Genomic DNA, 16678 nt, shown 5'->3' on the forward strand with positions numbered 1-16678 from the left:
GCGATCCCATAGACGAATATTGAAAACTTAGGCTTTAGCTTTTAGTTTTAAGTTTCTTAGCTTCGCACCTCTTTTCCTCTGCCGGCAAACTCCTATTGATTTCGCTTTGAACAACAAATTCATTGCTTTGGAATGTATTCGGTGTTTTCAGTGTTTTTTTTTTGTGTGTTTTGTTTGTGTGTTAGCCGCCGTTGCAAACTGGAAATTCTTCGGGGTCCGTTGGAGTTGACCCAAAAATAAAAGCGGTTTCGAGGAGACTGCAACTGATTGCCGCCTTATCAGTGGACAAAAGGGAAGGCGGATACTGTGCAGGAGGGGGATTCTGGGATGCGTATACGCCCCTTGGAATGCGGCACAGTGCAGCCAAAACTGTAATTCAATTGGCTGCGGATTCTGTGATGTGTGCGCTCGAAATGGGTCAGCATCTGATTGATTTAGTATCCGCACAATAATGTTGCTTTTGTGCAGCAATTTTAGTTTACTTTCAACGCTGTAATTGGATTTACTTGAGAGCTATTAATGGAGGATACATGGTCGGTTTCATGGCTTAGACAATTATGAATTATTCCTCTCTTTTGTTTATTTATTTTTCAATTGGAATAGGTTGATTTTAAATTAATTGAATTTTTATTAGTTGAAACACAAGTACATTTATTCATCCGATATGCGCGCAATAAGAGCTGATTAGTCTGCATTAAACTGTATAAAATACAAATGTATGTATGCTAAAACGAATTGGTTTAAGATTTACTATAAACATTATTAGAGCAAGCTTTACATCCTTTATCGTCACGCTCCTAATTGAGGGATAAAGTATTATTTAGGTACTTTAATAATTTACCATGATTATATGATTAGTAAATTCAGATATAGCATGTTAATGCTTAAAATGTCTTTACAATTTATTGACTTAGTAAACACAAGAGAATATATTATATATTTTAATATCCATATTTTGAATAAAAATTTTAAAATTGTTTATAACAGTCCTTAAACTAACTAAACGTCCTTAGTGAAAATACGCTTGTAATCAGTTTCCGTAATAGGAAAACAGTTGCTCTGCCCGGTTTAAGATCATTCATAATGCTGCCAGTTTAATGAGTGGCATAGCATAATGAATGTAACTTTTGGTATGTGGGTCCCATAAAATGTGTATTTTTTGCCACTTTTATGTTTTTTTTTTTGACAGTTGATTTCCACTTTCGACAAAACTTGTTTCGTTTTGAGGTTAGTTTTCTTTGCTGTCCGTTTGGCTGTTTGTGAGTTTCTTGTTGTTGCTGCTGTTGTTGTTTCTTGTTTAGCCGCTTTTTACGGCAACAACAACACGTGGCCCACAACGCAGCCCAAACTGTAAGCAGCTTTTATTTCTATAGCCCATCTCCCTTGCTCTCCCATATCTCGGCATCTGAGCATCTCGCTCACGCTTTGTCTATTTTGCAGTAATTTCCAGTTGGCTGAATTCGGTGGGAGGCAAAAAGTTGAGGAGGCTGTGAAAGAGAGAGAGAGAGGGAGAGCGAGGAGGGGGAATGGGGAAGGGAGAAAGGGGGAAAGAGAGAGCCAGAGCTGGTCTTATAACTCCCACCATTTCCATTTCCAAATGCTTTTTGCTGGCCACTTTGATGGTTCATGGGGGATTTCGTATCTGTATCTACATGTGTCGGCCCTCCAAACTATTTGCCCTCACTTTTTGCACTCTCACGCCCACAAAACAAAAAAAAAAAAAAGGAAAACGGAAAAAATCGCAAAAAAGCGAGAATAATAAGAGCAAACACCGCACTCATCGCCGTGTTAATGGGTTAAACTGAAGTTTTGCCCATAATAATGAAGCGACAAAAAACTTTCCGTGCGGATACAGTCGAACATCCAGAACTCGAACCTCCTTAGGTCTTAATTTTCTGCAAACTGCTAGATTTTGCACCGGGAAAATGGCATTACGTGCTAATGGCATTCATGAAACTGATTTAGACTTGCTTTAATTTGCTTTAGAGATGCTTACTAGTTCTTATTGCTTTGCTTTAAAATTGGATTTGCTTTCTTTAAAGTTTGCCTCAATTTTGGTTTGGATTTACTTCGATTTTATTTGAAAGTCATTTTTAATTTACTTTTAGTTTACATTATATTTGCCACAGTTTTGATTTACATTTTTTGATTTAAATATATGATATGTTATTGATATAATATAATTTAAATGCTTCAACCCTAATTAAAATCAAAACACAGATTTTGTTTTCAAAATCACAAAACGTAAACAAAAACCAGAAAATATAAATTACAACACACATAACGAGTTTCAGTGACAAAATTGATTTATTTAACTTCAGTTGAATAAGAGCACTTGCAAAAAGCTAGCAATTTCAAAGTTTCTATTACATATAAACCATACAAATTGTTCACACGCCAAGAAAAATCTTTAGAGAAATATTTGCTCACATTCCTTTTGTGTATACAAAAAAAAATATCAATATTTTTATGATCAGTTGTGTAATTTCCATTTATTTAAAGGTTTTCAAATACCATTTATTTATTTAAGAAAAATGACAAACATTATAAAATAAATTGTTTAATATATTTTAAATTGAAAAATTCACTAGTCTAACAAAGACCTTCAAATTAAAACCAGTAATGTATACAAAGTTTTTAAAAAAATACGTACTCATTATTTATCATTATGAAAAGAAATGATTTTTTAAAATGGAGTCAGAAAAGTGGCATTTAAAATGAATAAAAAAACTAAAATAATTTAAAAATCGATGTAAAGCATTACAGCAAAAAAGAGTATATAAAATCGTATTATTTTTAAAAAGGAAAAGAAGCCAAAAAAAACTCGTTATGCAACATTGGTCCAAAATGACCTAACTCTTTTTTCCGTGTAGTCCGCATCATACGAGTTCGACTGTAGTAACTGTAGGTACATACAAGCAAACATACTCATGTATTTATGTGGCTGTGTATCTGTGGCCAGGTACGCCAAACTAAACACTAACAATGTTGATTCATGACTCTGCCTTAGATAGTTTGCCCAGTTTGGGAGCCACTGGCCACTCACCCTGCTGCTTTTTCTGCTGCTGCTGCTGGTGCTGTTGCTTTTCCTGCTGCCGCTGCTGCTACTGCTGCTGCACCACAATAAAACAACAACAAATCAAATTTGTTACACCGAAAAAAAAGACGAGAACGGAACAACGGCGAACCACGTACCAAAAAAGAGACGCCAACGCGTGCGCGCACTTCAAAACAAAAGGCGGAAAACCGAAAACCAAAAACCGAATAAAAAAAGAACACAACGAACGCAATCCGCTAGAGAGGGGAGATGGCGATAGATGGGCGGTATGGGCGGTACGGTCAAAGCGGCGACACTGCGGCGCTGACGCTACGGAAACGTCGACGGTCGCCTCGCAACTGAAACTGACGCGGCTCCACCGCCGAGCGGCCGGAGAGGCCCCAAAACCTGGCTAGAGAGAGCGGTACTAGCTCGGTGAGAGAGAGCGGGAGAATGGGAAATCGAAAGACTGAGACTGAGACTGAGAAGACTGGAGAACCATAAAGCCGGAGAGCCAAGAGCGAAGACTACAGAGCGCCAGAAGCTCCACTGACCGCAAAGTCAAATGCAAAAACACAAATGCCAAACGAGTAAGGCTCTCGTATTAGAAGTAATACGGACTTGATAATACCAATTGCCTCTCAACATCTCATGTGATCAACTTTTTGGTTAACAGTTAGAACTCCCATAGCTCAAGTTATAGAGATGTTTTAATTAAAAGTTTAAGAAGAATCCTAAACCAGTTAAATATATTGAAAAACGTGCTAAATCAATGTACAATGTATAAAGATTTCGATTCCGGAAATCTGTCCATAAGGTGTCAAGCAAGTCATCAGCGTACCGTTATAACTAAATTGGAGAATCTATTAAAAATAAAATTTCCAAACCAAGAAAAGAAACACATTACAAATGGTACTGCCTAAAGTAAAACCAATATGTATCTCAGACCTAAGAATTATACAAATTTGTACTCGATGTTTCTTATGAAAGTAGCACAATCATAGCCCCAAATCCCAATACACCTGAGTGATCAATACCTACAGGGTACGCAAATACAAATGCCAAAAAAGCATGGAGAGAAAAAGAAAGAGCGATCGAGTTAGACAGATATTAAATGAAATTCGAGAGCAGAGTTCCCAATCAGACAGTTAGATTCAACTTGTTGTTTTAACTGGGCTGCAGTGACTCTTAAACTGCACAGGTGATCGTGCGATTAGAGGTTTTTGAGCCACTGTAATCCGGTTGTTAAACGGTTATACTTGATGAGCAGTGAGTGTCAAAACTTTCGAGTCAACCCCAAAAAAATGGTAAAACTGTTTTGAAAGCATTTCTCTTAATACTAACATAAGTTAACTTTATAATCACATCAAATATTAACTAGGAAAATAGTACAAAGCATCACAAGTTTATTTGGACTTAGATTTACCTTATAAATATTTATAACAGAATCTTTTTTGAATTTCAATGGATATAGAATTTTAAATTCAGATGATTTTAGTGAAATCCTTTTGTAAAATCTTAAACTTACCCAGGCGTGAATCATTCTTCTTTCGCACACGTAGACAGATGGTACAGGATTTGATGCACTGCAGACAAAACGTGCATATCGAAAAGAAGAAATATACAGAAATTAGTTAAGGATGGTCAGGATGGACCACATATATATGGGGGTTAGTATCCGTACGTCGTGTATGTGGCGAATGACCTCCGTGCGCGATATATTCTCCAGGGTCAGGCCATTGACCTCGAGTATCTCATCGCCCACTTCCAGATTATCGCGATCGGGCGGTGAGCCGTATAATTTAATTTTACCCTCCACATTCTCGACGAGTATAATAACATAGCCCGATAGTTCGACAACTTGTTGCTGCAATGAATAAAGGAAAATGGGTTATTTTAAAAACAGTTTTATGCCAGATAATATACTTAAATTACTGAACTCATAGAGACTATATTGATATATGATTTTGAATTTTCAAATGTATGCATTCATTGGCCACTGGGCGTATACTTAATATTGAGATATGTCCTTTCTTTGAGATATATTGAACAAATTAAGTTAGTTTAATTTCTTACCTATTTCTTTATATTTTATTCTAATCGGTTTCCCCATAAAATCTTTAACAACACTACTTAAATTCGTTTAAGAGTTAAAAAAGAAAGGTTATAAAACAAAAAATTACCTACATAACGTTTAATGTTAAACGATTCATGCTCAAAATATTTAATAGTATTTTGTAGCTCCTTATAAATTTTAAATAATTACATCCTTTAGCCACACGGCGTATGCTTAATGTCAAACGATTCCCTTTGCTCACGAAATATTTACAAAGTCTTTGGCAAATGTCTCACATAAAGTCATTTTCATAAATGCTGCCTAAATGGCAAGAACAACTTATTTATGCTGCGGGATGTGGGTGGTTCTACTACTGCAAAAAAAAATCAAATTAATTACACAAAAGGATGAAGGACAAAGGGAACACAGGCAGCCTAAAACAGCAAACAGTCCAACTTCAGTTCAAATACCCCCACTTCTGCGAGTGTGCAAGTGTGGGAAGTTTTGGCCATTATTGCTTGGGCTGGCTCGTTATGTTAATTACAACAAATTATGCTCATGCGGCAATTGCGGGGGACTCCTTTCTCCAGGCTCCTAGTTCCCAGCTCCCAGCTCTCAGCTCTTAGCTTCTAGCCACCCAAGGCGAAAGCCCACATATCCTTGAGCCACCCACCACCCATCACCGCCCACGCCCTCAAGCGTGTAATAAGTAGGCAGCAGGCCAGCTAGTGGGCGGATTTTTGGGGGTGCCTCTGATTGCCCTTCAGTTTCGCCAGCAGTTTGACAGTCACCTTGGAATTAAAGGCCATCCAAAAGCTATTAATCCTTTTAGAGAAATTTCTGGAGACAAACAAAATTATTTCAATATCAAAGCTAAACAAAATATTGTACATTGTATGGTTAGAAATACAATAAAGCTTTGATTTTATTAACATTACAAATAATAATTTAGGGTTTGCAAATCAAAATGGCAGTGTCCACTATCAAGTTCTCTTTTGCTTTGTGGTCTAATATAAAATGCCAATGTTTTCGTAGAATCATAGCAATTTAAGTGGTCTTTAGTGACGACAAACTGTGCACATTCCTAAAGAAATAAATTATTAAAAATTCCCTCAGTGGCGCCTCTCACCTTTCCCAAATCCCTGAAATAATTCATTGGCTGTCCCATTTTATTCGGACAGCTCGGCAAAATGCATCCACAGCAATTTAAATAAGCTTGAAGTTCACTTCACATAAAAACCCGAAATGGAAGCGACACAAAGAGAGCAGCAACAATGGCAACAACGATGCAGGCCACAAAATGCAAACCGAAAATTGGCAAAAAGCACTTGAGAAACATTTAAACCTGCGCTCCGACCCAAAAATAACAAGTCTGCCAAACAGACAGTTGAGATAAATAGATAAATACAAAATATATATACATGTATAAATATAGGTATATATAGAAAGGCTTGCAGAGATCTGCAAAAGAGTGCCTAATTACAAAACAAAAGTGAATGAAAAAGGAAATAATTCGACTTTATTGGGTCACAAAAGTAAAAAGGCAGGCGTTGATGTGGGCGTGGCAACGTGGCAGAAACAACCATTGTTGCAAGCGTAGGTCGACAATGGCAATAGAAGCCGAAGCGGATCACAGAAAAAAATCTATGCTATTTTCAACATCCGTTTGCGAAAGAAAAACTTTTTAAATAAAATATTTATATATAATATATACTATATACCTATAGTTTTTTGATCATTTATTTTATTATAAATACAATTTAAATAAGTTGACGTCAAATAATACATTTTTTCTATGTGTTCACTATATCTATAAATGAATTTAATAAAATCATTAACCAACACTTTGTATAAATGAATCTTTGACAGTTTACAAACACTTTCTTTCACTCATTCTGTCATTGCTTTATCATAGATCTTATTTTAACAACACTGTTTATGAATGAATCTTAGACAGTCTACGAACACTTTCTTCTCTTCATTGCTTAAATAAACTAATTAAATAAAATCCTTAAACAACACTTTTTATGAATGAATATGAGACAGTTTACGAACAATTACTTTCTTTCATTACACTATCAAAGCAGTAAGTCAAAGTTTAACAGAGATTCAAAATGATTGATCTACTGCCAATATTTTATTTGGATCTTAAACAACCCCAAAAAGGACTCCGATTTCTCCCAGTGCAGCAGCAACAACGGGCGACAGGCAAAACACTCAACTGGAAGTGAACTCGAGTTGAGCTGGCAAACGGCCAAAAAGGACGCACAAAGGCGGGGGGCGGTGAGGAATGTCCTGGGCCAGGTGCTAAAAGGGCCAAAAGCAGCCGCACACAAAGCTGCGAATAAACAGGAAGACAACTCGACGTTGCAGCTGGTGGGCCAGAATGGCAAATGGTAAATAGTAGATGGTAGATGGCAAATGGCAAAGGGCAGGAATAACCACCAACAATTTCCAGCTGTTTGCGACTGTCCCAGCCTCATATTTCACGCCTCTTTCATGTTCGCGTTACTCCTCTGGTTTTGAAATAAACATATATATTTTCTGCGGATTAACGTGGCAAAAAGTCAGGCCAATTGATAAACTGCCACCGTTTGGCAGGCCGCGATAGCAAAAACCAGGAGGAAAAAACCAGAATAAAATATGGAGGGAAACATGCTGGCAAAAAAGATGGAAAAAAAACAGACGGAAAGGAATGAAAACCAAACCTAAGCTGCATAATTATTGGCGCTTCAACGCCGGATGCAGAAACCATCAGGCACACACACAGCAGCCATCGAGATACATCAGCGGTCAAAATTATAGTACCGATAAACCTCTAACGGAAGGTTAAAAATTAAATATGCAATTATCGGAGTCATTTCTTAGTATTAAAAATAAAAAAACAAGAACATCGCAAAAAGAACGGTTAACAACTTTTATGTAATATAATTACCAAAACATTTTAAAATTACTAATTTTTTTAGGGTATTAAAATTTCTTTGAAAGGTTTCTAAATTGTTTTGTGATGTCACAAAAAAATCTCTACATTTTTTCTTTTTTGTTTTAAGATTTTAAGAGAACATAGCATTCTGTAAGTATTTCATGACATAACTTTGATTTAAACCTCTTGATTTGAACCTCTAGAGATTATCATATGATTAACAGCCTCCATATAATCAAGCTATTTATGCAATAAAAATTGAAATTATACATCCTTATTCAATATTTATTTTAGCTGGTGTTACTATTATTTTCTTATCAATTGTGTACTATATTTTGAGGGGTGCATGAAAGCTAAAAGATGGCTGAGGAGACTGACGGGGGCAACTGGCGACATAGACAAACTGGGGCACTTGAGCAGCAGCAACAGCAGCTGTGGCAGTACCGCTCCACCCCCAGTTACACCCCCTCCCCCCATCCAACCCCTCGCCCGCACTTTGTCGCACTCAAATGAAAAATGACAGCAATTACGCTTAAATTATGCGTTTGTTTTCATATGAGCGTCCTTGTCAGTTGTTCTTGTTATTGTACTTGAAGCTCATTTCACACATAGACACATGGCAAGTACAACAACAACAACAGCACACACACACACACACACAAACAGTCTAGGCGACAAGTTTTTCCCTTTCCCCGACTTCTCCATTCCACCCATCTTTCATTCTGTCGTTCATTGTTCTGCTTTTCCTTTTTTTGCCTTTTGCTCTGCGAAATGCCCTGAAAACTGCACCGAAATCCAGTCGAGCGTGATTCGATGGCAAAATATATATATGAATGAGTTACAAACTTTCGCAAAAGGAAAACTGATTTCCCGATAGCATACCTTTCGGGGTTGATTGAACTTCAGGAATGTCTTACAAATAAGGACAAGGCTGTGTAAGGTCAACATGACAAACATTATTTTAGTGGCCATGAAATTAAATTTTTTATTTTCAATGCTTAGCAACATAAACAGTGGACTTCGTAGTTTGTTTTTCACACTAATTGAAGCTTTATGATAAGCCTAAAACACGATTTCAACATACATTCTTTGTAGAAAATGTGTTTAGTAAAAAAATAAATCTGCTCTGTTTACATTATAGTTTGATTATCAACACTGATTTAAGTGTTAACATGATTGTACCTTAAAGCAATGAATAAATTGCATGTTTACATTTTGTAATAACCAGTCGGTGCATAAAAAAAAACACTACATTATTTAAATAAATTTGACCGTTTTACATGGAAAAAGGGCATTTGAAATTCCCTGTGATCCAGGTTAATTCTCCATTCGCTCCGCTTATTTGCGCTTGACTGCTAATGACAAAGCCAAGAACAAAACCAGAAACGAAAAAAAGCTGGAAAAAGTGGAAAGAAAACAGAGACAAGAGAAGGATGCGCCACCAAAGGGACGAAAGCAGTGGAGAGGAGAAGGCAGAAAGGCGAGAACAAGAACAAAGCACTTGACTTGTCATTTTTGACATATAAATGGCGAAACAAATCTTTGGATATTGTTTTAAATGCTGCACACATACACACACACACACACACACACACAGCTAATAAGTGGTGAAAAAGTGCCTGAATTTTGTGAAGGATCTGGAGGCGCCTCGAATGGGTATTCCTTATTCCGGGAGATTTCTCCCAACGGGGTTATGGTTATGCAACAAAGTAACACAAATGATACGCACAATTGTGGCTATTGTTAATGTTATGAATGTTGTTGTTCTTCGTCTTGTTAAAGCTGTATATTTTCGAGCATATGTCTTATGATGGGGGGGGTGCTCCTTTCGGTGGCTTTCGGGAGGGGGAGGGGGGTTTGCAGGGTATAGAGTGGTCCAGCACATGCGCAATTGCAGGCACCGCAATCAGACACTCACCAACACACACGCATGTGCGTTTCTTTATTCCATCTACCAAACCCCCCCCCCCGCTTTTTTTTCCTCCTTTTTTTGCGGCTCTGAATTAAAGGCAATACAGCAATAACAACGACAACAAAAACGACACACGCACACACACACACACGCCACTTAATGAAGCAAAATGTTTCATACTTTTCATTCTTCTGCATCATTTCACAACCACACCCCCACTAATATACCAGAATACCATTGCCAATGGCCATCATATATAAAAGTTATTTGAAAATTTCATGGCAATTCATGTAAAAAACTTTCTTTGACAGCCGCAGAAAGTAGCTGGCAGCAAGAATATGAGAGAAAGCAGCGCACACACACGCGGATTTACGACCACAGTCGCACCGGCTGATGGACCACGCGGCGTATACGTTATGCATAAATTTTATACCAATGTCACAATAATGTCTTCCCCTTTCAACCAACGAAAAACTTTTAATAACATTCAGATGCATAAGTACATATGCGAAGGTACTGCAAAATTAATATAAAAATAAATAATAGAAATAATTCTAGTGGCAAAAAAGGGTCCTTAATTCCTTAAAACATTAAAATAAATAAAAAATGGAATAGAATAGAGAAGTTTCAGCTTTATAAATTTGAAAAGATACTAAACATGTACTAAAGTTGGCGCAATAACACCGCTTTTTATGAATATACCTGTAGTACTAATTTCTTTTCCTTTTACACTCGAACCTGAAAAGGAAGGATTTCCCGGAATAAAAAAATACAAAGAAAGAAGAAATTAAAATCAGAAAATAGAATTTCAAAAGAAAAACTACAAACAACATTCCTAGCAGGGGTGAGACAACTAATCAAATGCGAGTTTCAGCGAAAACACATTTAAACATGAAAACAAACTGCTTCTAACGAAAAAAGGAAAATGAAATGGTAAAACAAAAATTAATTTCCTTTGAAAGAACACCGTTTAATTTTATTATTTGTTAAACAAAGTTTAAAGGCAAAAATTCAAGTTAAAGTTTTAAAATAACAAAAGTCCTGTAATATTGTTGTTTTTCGTATTTGTCTTCAAAAACGTGATGTAAGTAAACAACTGTGAAAGGAAGCATTTCCGAAAATAAATAATGCAAAGGAATGGCACATAAGACATATCAAATGAGCGCAATATATTTTTAGAAGGGAAAAATACCAAGAACTACATTAACGGAGAATAAGCTACATCGAAAAAAGAATATACAAATGTTTAAATAATGAAAGGAAAAATAGTAACATATAATTTATGTAATATAAGGAAATGTCTTAATATTACAAATAAATAAAAACAAGGGCAGCCAAATCGTATTAGATAAAGGCAAATGGCCTCAAAAAAATGACTAAAAACACTGATGGAAATAATATTAAAAATGTTTCCTTAAAAAAAAACTGGAAAGCGAAGGAAACTGAATCTGAACATTCTGTAACTTAGACTTTTTACTCCGCACTTTAGAAATATGTGACAAGAAATCCACACAGGTGTACAGACCATTTCCCTTCTTTCATTTCACCATTATCATTGCACTTAGAAAACGGTCAGCAATGAACATTTTTTCCTTGCCTACTTTTTTGGGTACCCAAAGTGGCAACTGAACACGGCGAAAATATGTGGAAACATGAAAAGGGAGTGGGAAAAGGACACTCTGCTTTCGTCTGATGGACGATGGCAGTAATGAAACACAGAGATTTCCAACTACATTTTTGCGCCGAAAACAACGGTTCACTTTGGCAGCATATTACGCACACAGTCACACACGAAAGGGATTCCTTTTTTCAAGAGCAAATAGTAACTTCCAAATGCAAAGCATTGCAGAATAAAACCGAAGCGTGTAATTTCAGACAGCAGCAGCTAAACAGAGAGAAAAAGTGTAAGAAAAGGTATTTTAAAACTAAGATTTTAGATAAAATTTACAAATTTGTATCTTTGGTTTGTTACCATCTAAAATAACATATAAAACATGTACTTTAAATCTAAAAGTCAAGCCTTTTTGTATGAAATTTAAGATATAAAAGTAAAGTAATGAGGAGATGCGTTAGATCTTAAAAACATTAAATAGTTTCAGGCGGCCCTTTATTATAATGCAAGTCACAATAGGGACTAAAATTTGGTAGGTAAAAACCCAATTTAATTCTATGACTTATACATGAATGTTTATACTTTAAATGAGAGTACTTAAATGTTTGTTTTCTTTGTGCTTCCATCTGCGCCTGTGTGCGTGTTGCGTGGGCGTAAGTGTATGTGTGTAATAGCCCAAAACGGCAATGTTTAATTAAAAACGATAAAGGACACAACGACGGCAATGGGCAATGCAAGTAAGAGAGTGAATAAAAGGGGCGCAAAAAGGTTGGCCCATGGCAGGGAGGAGATTGGAGGGGGTGAGGGGGTGAGGTGGTGAGGAGGGCTGCATTCATCAGACGTCGCTCAATTGACAAGCATCGGATGCTGCAGTCTACCCCAGTTACATTTATGTTCGCCAGCACCCTCCTCCGTCCCCCTTTCTTAGCCACCCACGCACACGCCAAACAAATTGAAAGCGGAAATGTGCACACCCCCCTCCGCCCAACCTTGCTGCCCCCTCGGCCGCCACCCATGTGACCAGCGAGGAAGCAAGCTGACAAATAAAATTTCACTCCATTTGAAAGCCATTTTTCCATCGGGAATTCGAAATTCGAAATGCGAATCTTGCCTCAAATCGAGACTGGGGATGCGTTTGAGGGTTATGATGACAGGCGGATGGGGCCAATATTTATAATTGCAGTCAATAAAGATTGCATAATTGGAAGGGCCGTCACTTCGGGCAGTGGTGGGAGCCAATGCAATTTGATCCTTGGCCTGAGTCTTGGCCAAATACAAATTCAAATGGATGTGTGCAAAATAATACGAGTTCCGGTTGCATATTTAATGGATGGAAATCGTTAATATAGTCGTATGTACATTCACCAAGGAAACCTTGTATTACTCAACAAATAAAATTGTCAAGAATTTTACAATGCCAATAACAAGTGTCCTACATTTAGGAAGGTATTTATTTGGAGGCGATTACTCATTCGCAACGTTGACTTTCCTAGTTTTCAACTTGCCACAAAAACACTCAATTTTCCTAAGCAAATATAAATAAATTGTTTTAAATTTGTAGATCAAATTAATTAAAGTTTATAAAATCTCAATAAATATTTTACACTGTAGGTATAATCATATTAAGTGTTAAGAATCTACAAACTAATAAAAACAAAAATTGTAATGAACAAATTGTAAGAATAACAGTTTTACATTGCTCGAAAATTATTGTTTTAAGTCAGCAAAACCCATTTTCACTACTTGAAAACTAAAAAATATCAAAAAACTGTCTAATCAGGGAATTTTATACCTGAGCTTATCGAATATCATCATTTAGGAACAAAAAAATAATACAGATTTTTCGATGCATTGTAAGATTGTTTCAAACATATTTAAAACGTCGAAAACTTAACTAAAAAATACGTTGTAACTAGTTTTATGCCACGTAAAAATTCTAGAATACCAATTTCTGCGTCAATCTTTAGAATCCTTGAAATTTCTAACACTAAATTAGGTCAACAAATTGAGTATTTTGAAATGCAGATTAAATGAAAACTTATCTACAAACTTTAAGATGTGCTTATCTTTAAAATAGGAATTCGGTAAAGTTGTGGGATCTGGAATTTAAGTATATAAATATCTACGATAAAACTGGGTTACAAAAATGTATGATCTTTTAAATGCCAAATTTAAATGCAGTTTTTTGGAAAAAAAAATTTAATGATCCCAAAAAACATCTTATTAGCCCTAGAATAGCAGTTTTGGGTTACCTTTCTGCAATCCATCAAGATTTTAAAAACGTCGAACATAAAATTGGGTCAAAATATTGATCATCGTCAAAAAAATTACTTTTAATACATATCCTCTTTTAAAATTGGTTGGCAAACTAAGCAACAAGCTGTGCCATACCTCACCTCAACTTTGAGGTGCTGATCCAGTGGATCAAGTTATTGGCCCTATATCTTATATTTTATATGTTGTGGTTATAACTGTACAATTTTTGTGTGTGGACTTACTTTGCCCTGGGACGAGGAGATCGTTGAGGCCGAAGGCGTGCCGGAGGATTGAGCGCTTAAATTGGAGCGGCTGCTGTTCGCTTGCATCGCGCAAGACAGGGGCGCCACTTCAACGGGGGCTCGTGCACCTGCTCCCCTTATCCGGATCCTGTTCCTGTTCCTGTTCCTCTACCTCAGCTCCAAATCCAACTCCAACTGGCATCAAAGGCACGGAACGGGAGGCGGAGAAGGACTCGGATTTGGATTCGGAATCGGATGTGGAGACGGAGACGGAACCCAAGCCCAGGTCGCACTGATGCTCATTGCTCCTGCCGTCCAGTGGCCTCAGTTTGAAAGCATATCGTCTTTGGATTATCGCTAAATATAACAGGCTTTAGTTGAGTTTTGTTTTGCGCTCTTAGTCGTATAGTTCCGTGGTAAGACTTGGTGTTCTGTAAGGAATAAATAAATACAAAGTTCAATTAAATATCTGATCACGTTTTAAATAATTTAAAAAGAATATACTGTTAGTCAGCCTCACAATTAACTAACTTAAGCTTTTTGTTCTACATTTCTGATCCAAACCGACGCTTCCCCTATTGCTTTCTCTTTCTCGCACTCTTTCAGAGATGCATTTTCTAGTAATTAATACCAAAAATACCTTGACAGAGTATGACCTTAAGATTACTCAATATTATATAATACTAAATCATTTAAAAAGTAGGGGATTCCCCAATCGACTGAATCGCTGAAACAGAAATGTTCAGCACTGGGGAAACGATAAAAAACAAGAAAGGAAAGCTAACTTCGGGCGGAGCCGAAGTTGATATACCCTTGCAGAATATTCTATAAATTATATTCTCCAAAATTATTCATATGATGCATTCTTAATACTCATAAAAAGTCCCAACTTCCTAACTTTAAAAACACCAAAGCTATGGCATTTCCGATCAATCAGTTTTATGGCGGCTATAGGATATAGTCGTCCGATCCTTATGAAATTCGGTAGGTCGGATTGATTAGCCAAAAATAAAACCCATAGAAAATCTAGAAACTACCTGCAATAGAAAGACAAGTTTTGGGAAAGTTTCAAGCAGATAGCTTTAAAACTGAGGGACTAGTTTGCGTAGAAACGGACGGACGGACGGACAGACGGACAGACGGACGGACGGACAGACGGACATGGCTTGATCGACTCTCCTGGTGATGCTGATCAAGAATATATATACTTTATAGGGTCAGAAATGTATCCTTCACTGCGTTGCAAACTTTTGACTGAAATTATAATACTCTCTGCAAGGGTATAAAAAATTATATTGAATTGTCAAGCAGCTGAATAAATTTCTGGCTTTGTCATAGTTTTTGGCTCCTCTTTGAACATTGAGATATCAATTGAAATCAAATACGGTTTTTTCAAAGCATTTTCTGTGAGTTTGTATCTGATGTTCAAATGTATTTTAAGAATTTAAGTTTTTTTTATAAGTAAACGACGCTTTTTTCTTTTTTGGTTTTAACTTTATTGACTTTTGGTCCCATAAATATTTAATATTGCTGTTCTGTTTTAAGGCATTTGTCTCTCGAATGTTCTTTTTTAGCCAGCTTTGTCTAGAATAAAGTTCTTCCTTTTTCCAGATGAGCGAGGAAAAATCAACAAAAAAGGAGCTCTACCAGCAGCGCAGTCGCCGCGCAGCAGCAGCGCTAACAGTTGACTCTGTGATGCCAAAAAATAGGGCTAGGTCATCCACATCGTGTAACCACCACCCATTCCCAAAAAAAAACAAAAAATACACAGAGAAAAATACAACATTAATTTATTTATAAGAAAGAGTTGTTGCAAATCCAAAAAATGTGGCCCCCACAGTAAAAAAAGCTTAAAAATCATTAAAATTTATTGCCCACAAATATGACTTAGATTTTACGGAACCTTTCAAAAAAATTATATTCACTATACGCTTCTACGATTTTTATAGTTTAAAATAGGTTTCATTTCCTTTTTAAAAAAGGTGTCAAAATACACTTATATTAAAAAACTTAATCTTTCATCTTTTAGAAAATAAGATTAAAAGGCCCTAAAAAAATATTTATATTCGGTTTACTTTCTATGTGTTTTAATTAGTGGCATTCGGAAGGCAATGCAAACTGTTTAAAATAAAGTTGTAATATGATACAAAAAATGTCTTTATCTTTTATCTTATATATAGAAATACAATTAAAGGGAATTAAATAAATGATTGAAAACTTATGCAGCTTTTCAATATATAAACTACTAATTAAAGCGTTAATTTTGCTTGTGTAAAGTACAATGAATGTTTTGCATGGACAAGGACAAAAGCGGAGCAGAATATCCTTTGGATGGCCAAAAAGGATGCTGCAGTCACGCCCATTGAGAAAGGGGCGACAGCATTTCCATGCCAAGGGCAGCAGCTTGGAGCACGACACTACCACTGCCACCCAGAAGCACCCACCACCCCCCGGTTTTTGCCACTTTCGCAGCGTTTTTTGGATCCCAAGCACATTTTGCGGCGCAGACATAACCTCAACTTCTTGCGCGCTGCTTACCACGCTGCCGGCGTCGCAGTCGGCGTCGCAGTTACCAGCGGCAGAGGCAGCCATTTTAGAGGCCAGGCAACAGCTTTACATGGATTTATGTCTATATATATA

The 16678-nt window shown here is 36.6% G+C and overlaps 1 protein-coding gene across 6 annotated transcripts in view; it reads right to left on the minus strand.

The window, feature by feature from the left end:
* Window positions 1-14144, minus strand: part of LOC108048012 (MAGUK p55 subfamily member 7) — a 67487-nt gene extending 53343 nt beyond the window's left edge. For all 6 annotated transcript variants that reach the window (XM_044461340.1, XM_044461337.1, XM_044461338.1 and 3 more), the window contains exons 1-3: window positions 14039-14144; window positions 4722-4904; window positions 4566-4623 (exon numbers count right to left, since the gene is read on the minus strand). In XM_044461340.1, the coding sequence (XP_044317275.1) occupies window positions 4566-4623; window positions 4722-4904; window positions 14039-14125 (328 nt within the window). In that variant the 5' untranslated portion in view covers window positions 14126-14144. The remainder of the gene's footprint in view (window positions 1-4565; window positions 4624-4721; window positions 4905-14038) is intronic.
* Between the last annotated feature and the right edge of the window lie 2534 nt (window positions 14145-16678).

The sequence above is a fragment of the Drosophila rhopaloa genome, unplaced genomic scaffold, assembly GCF_018152115.1.
Source record: "Drosophila rhopaloa isolate 14029-0021.01 unplaced genomic scaffold, ASM1815211v1 contig_3, whole genome shotgun sequence".
Taxonomy (NCBI): Eukaryota; Metazoa; Arthropoda; class Insecta; order Diptera; family Drosophilidae; genus Drosophila; species Drosophila rhopaloa.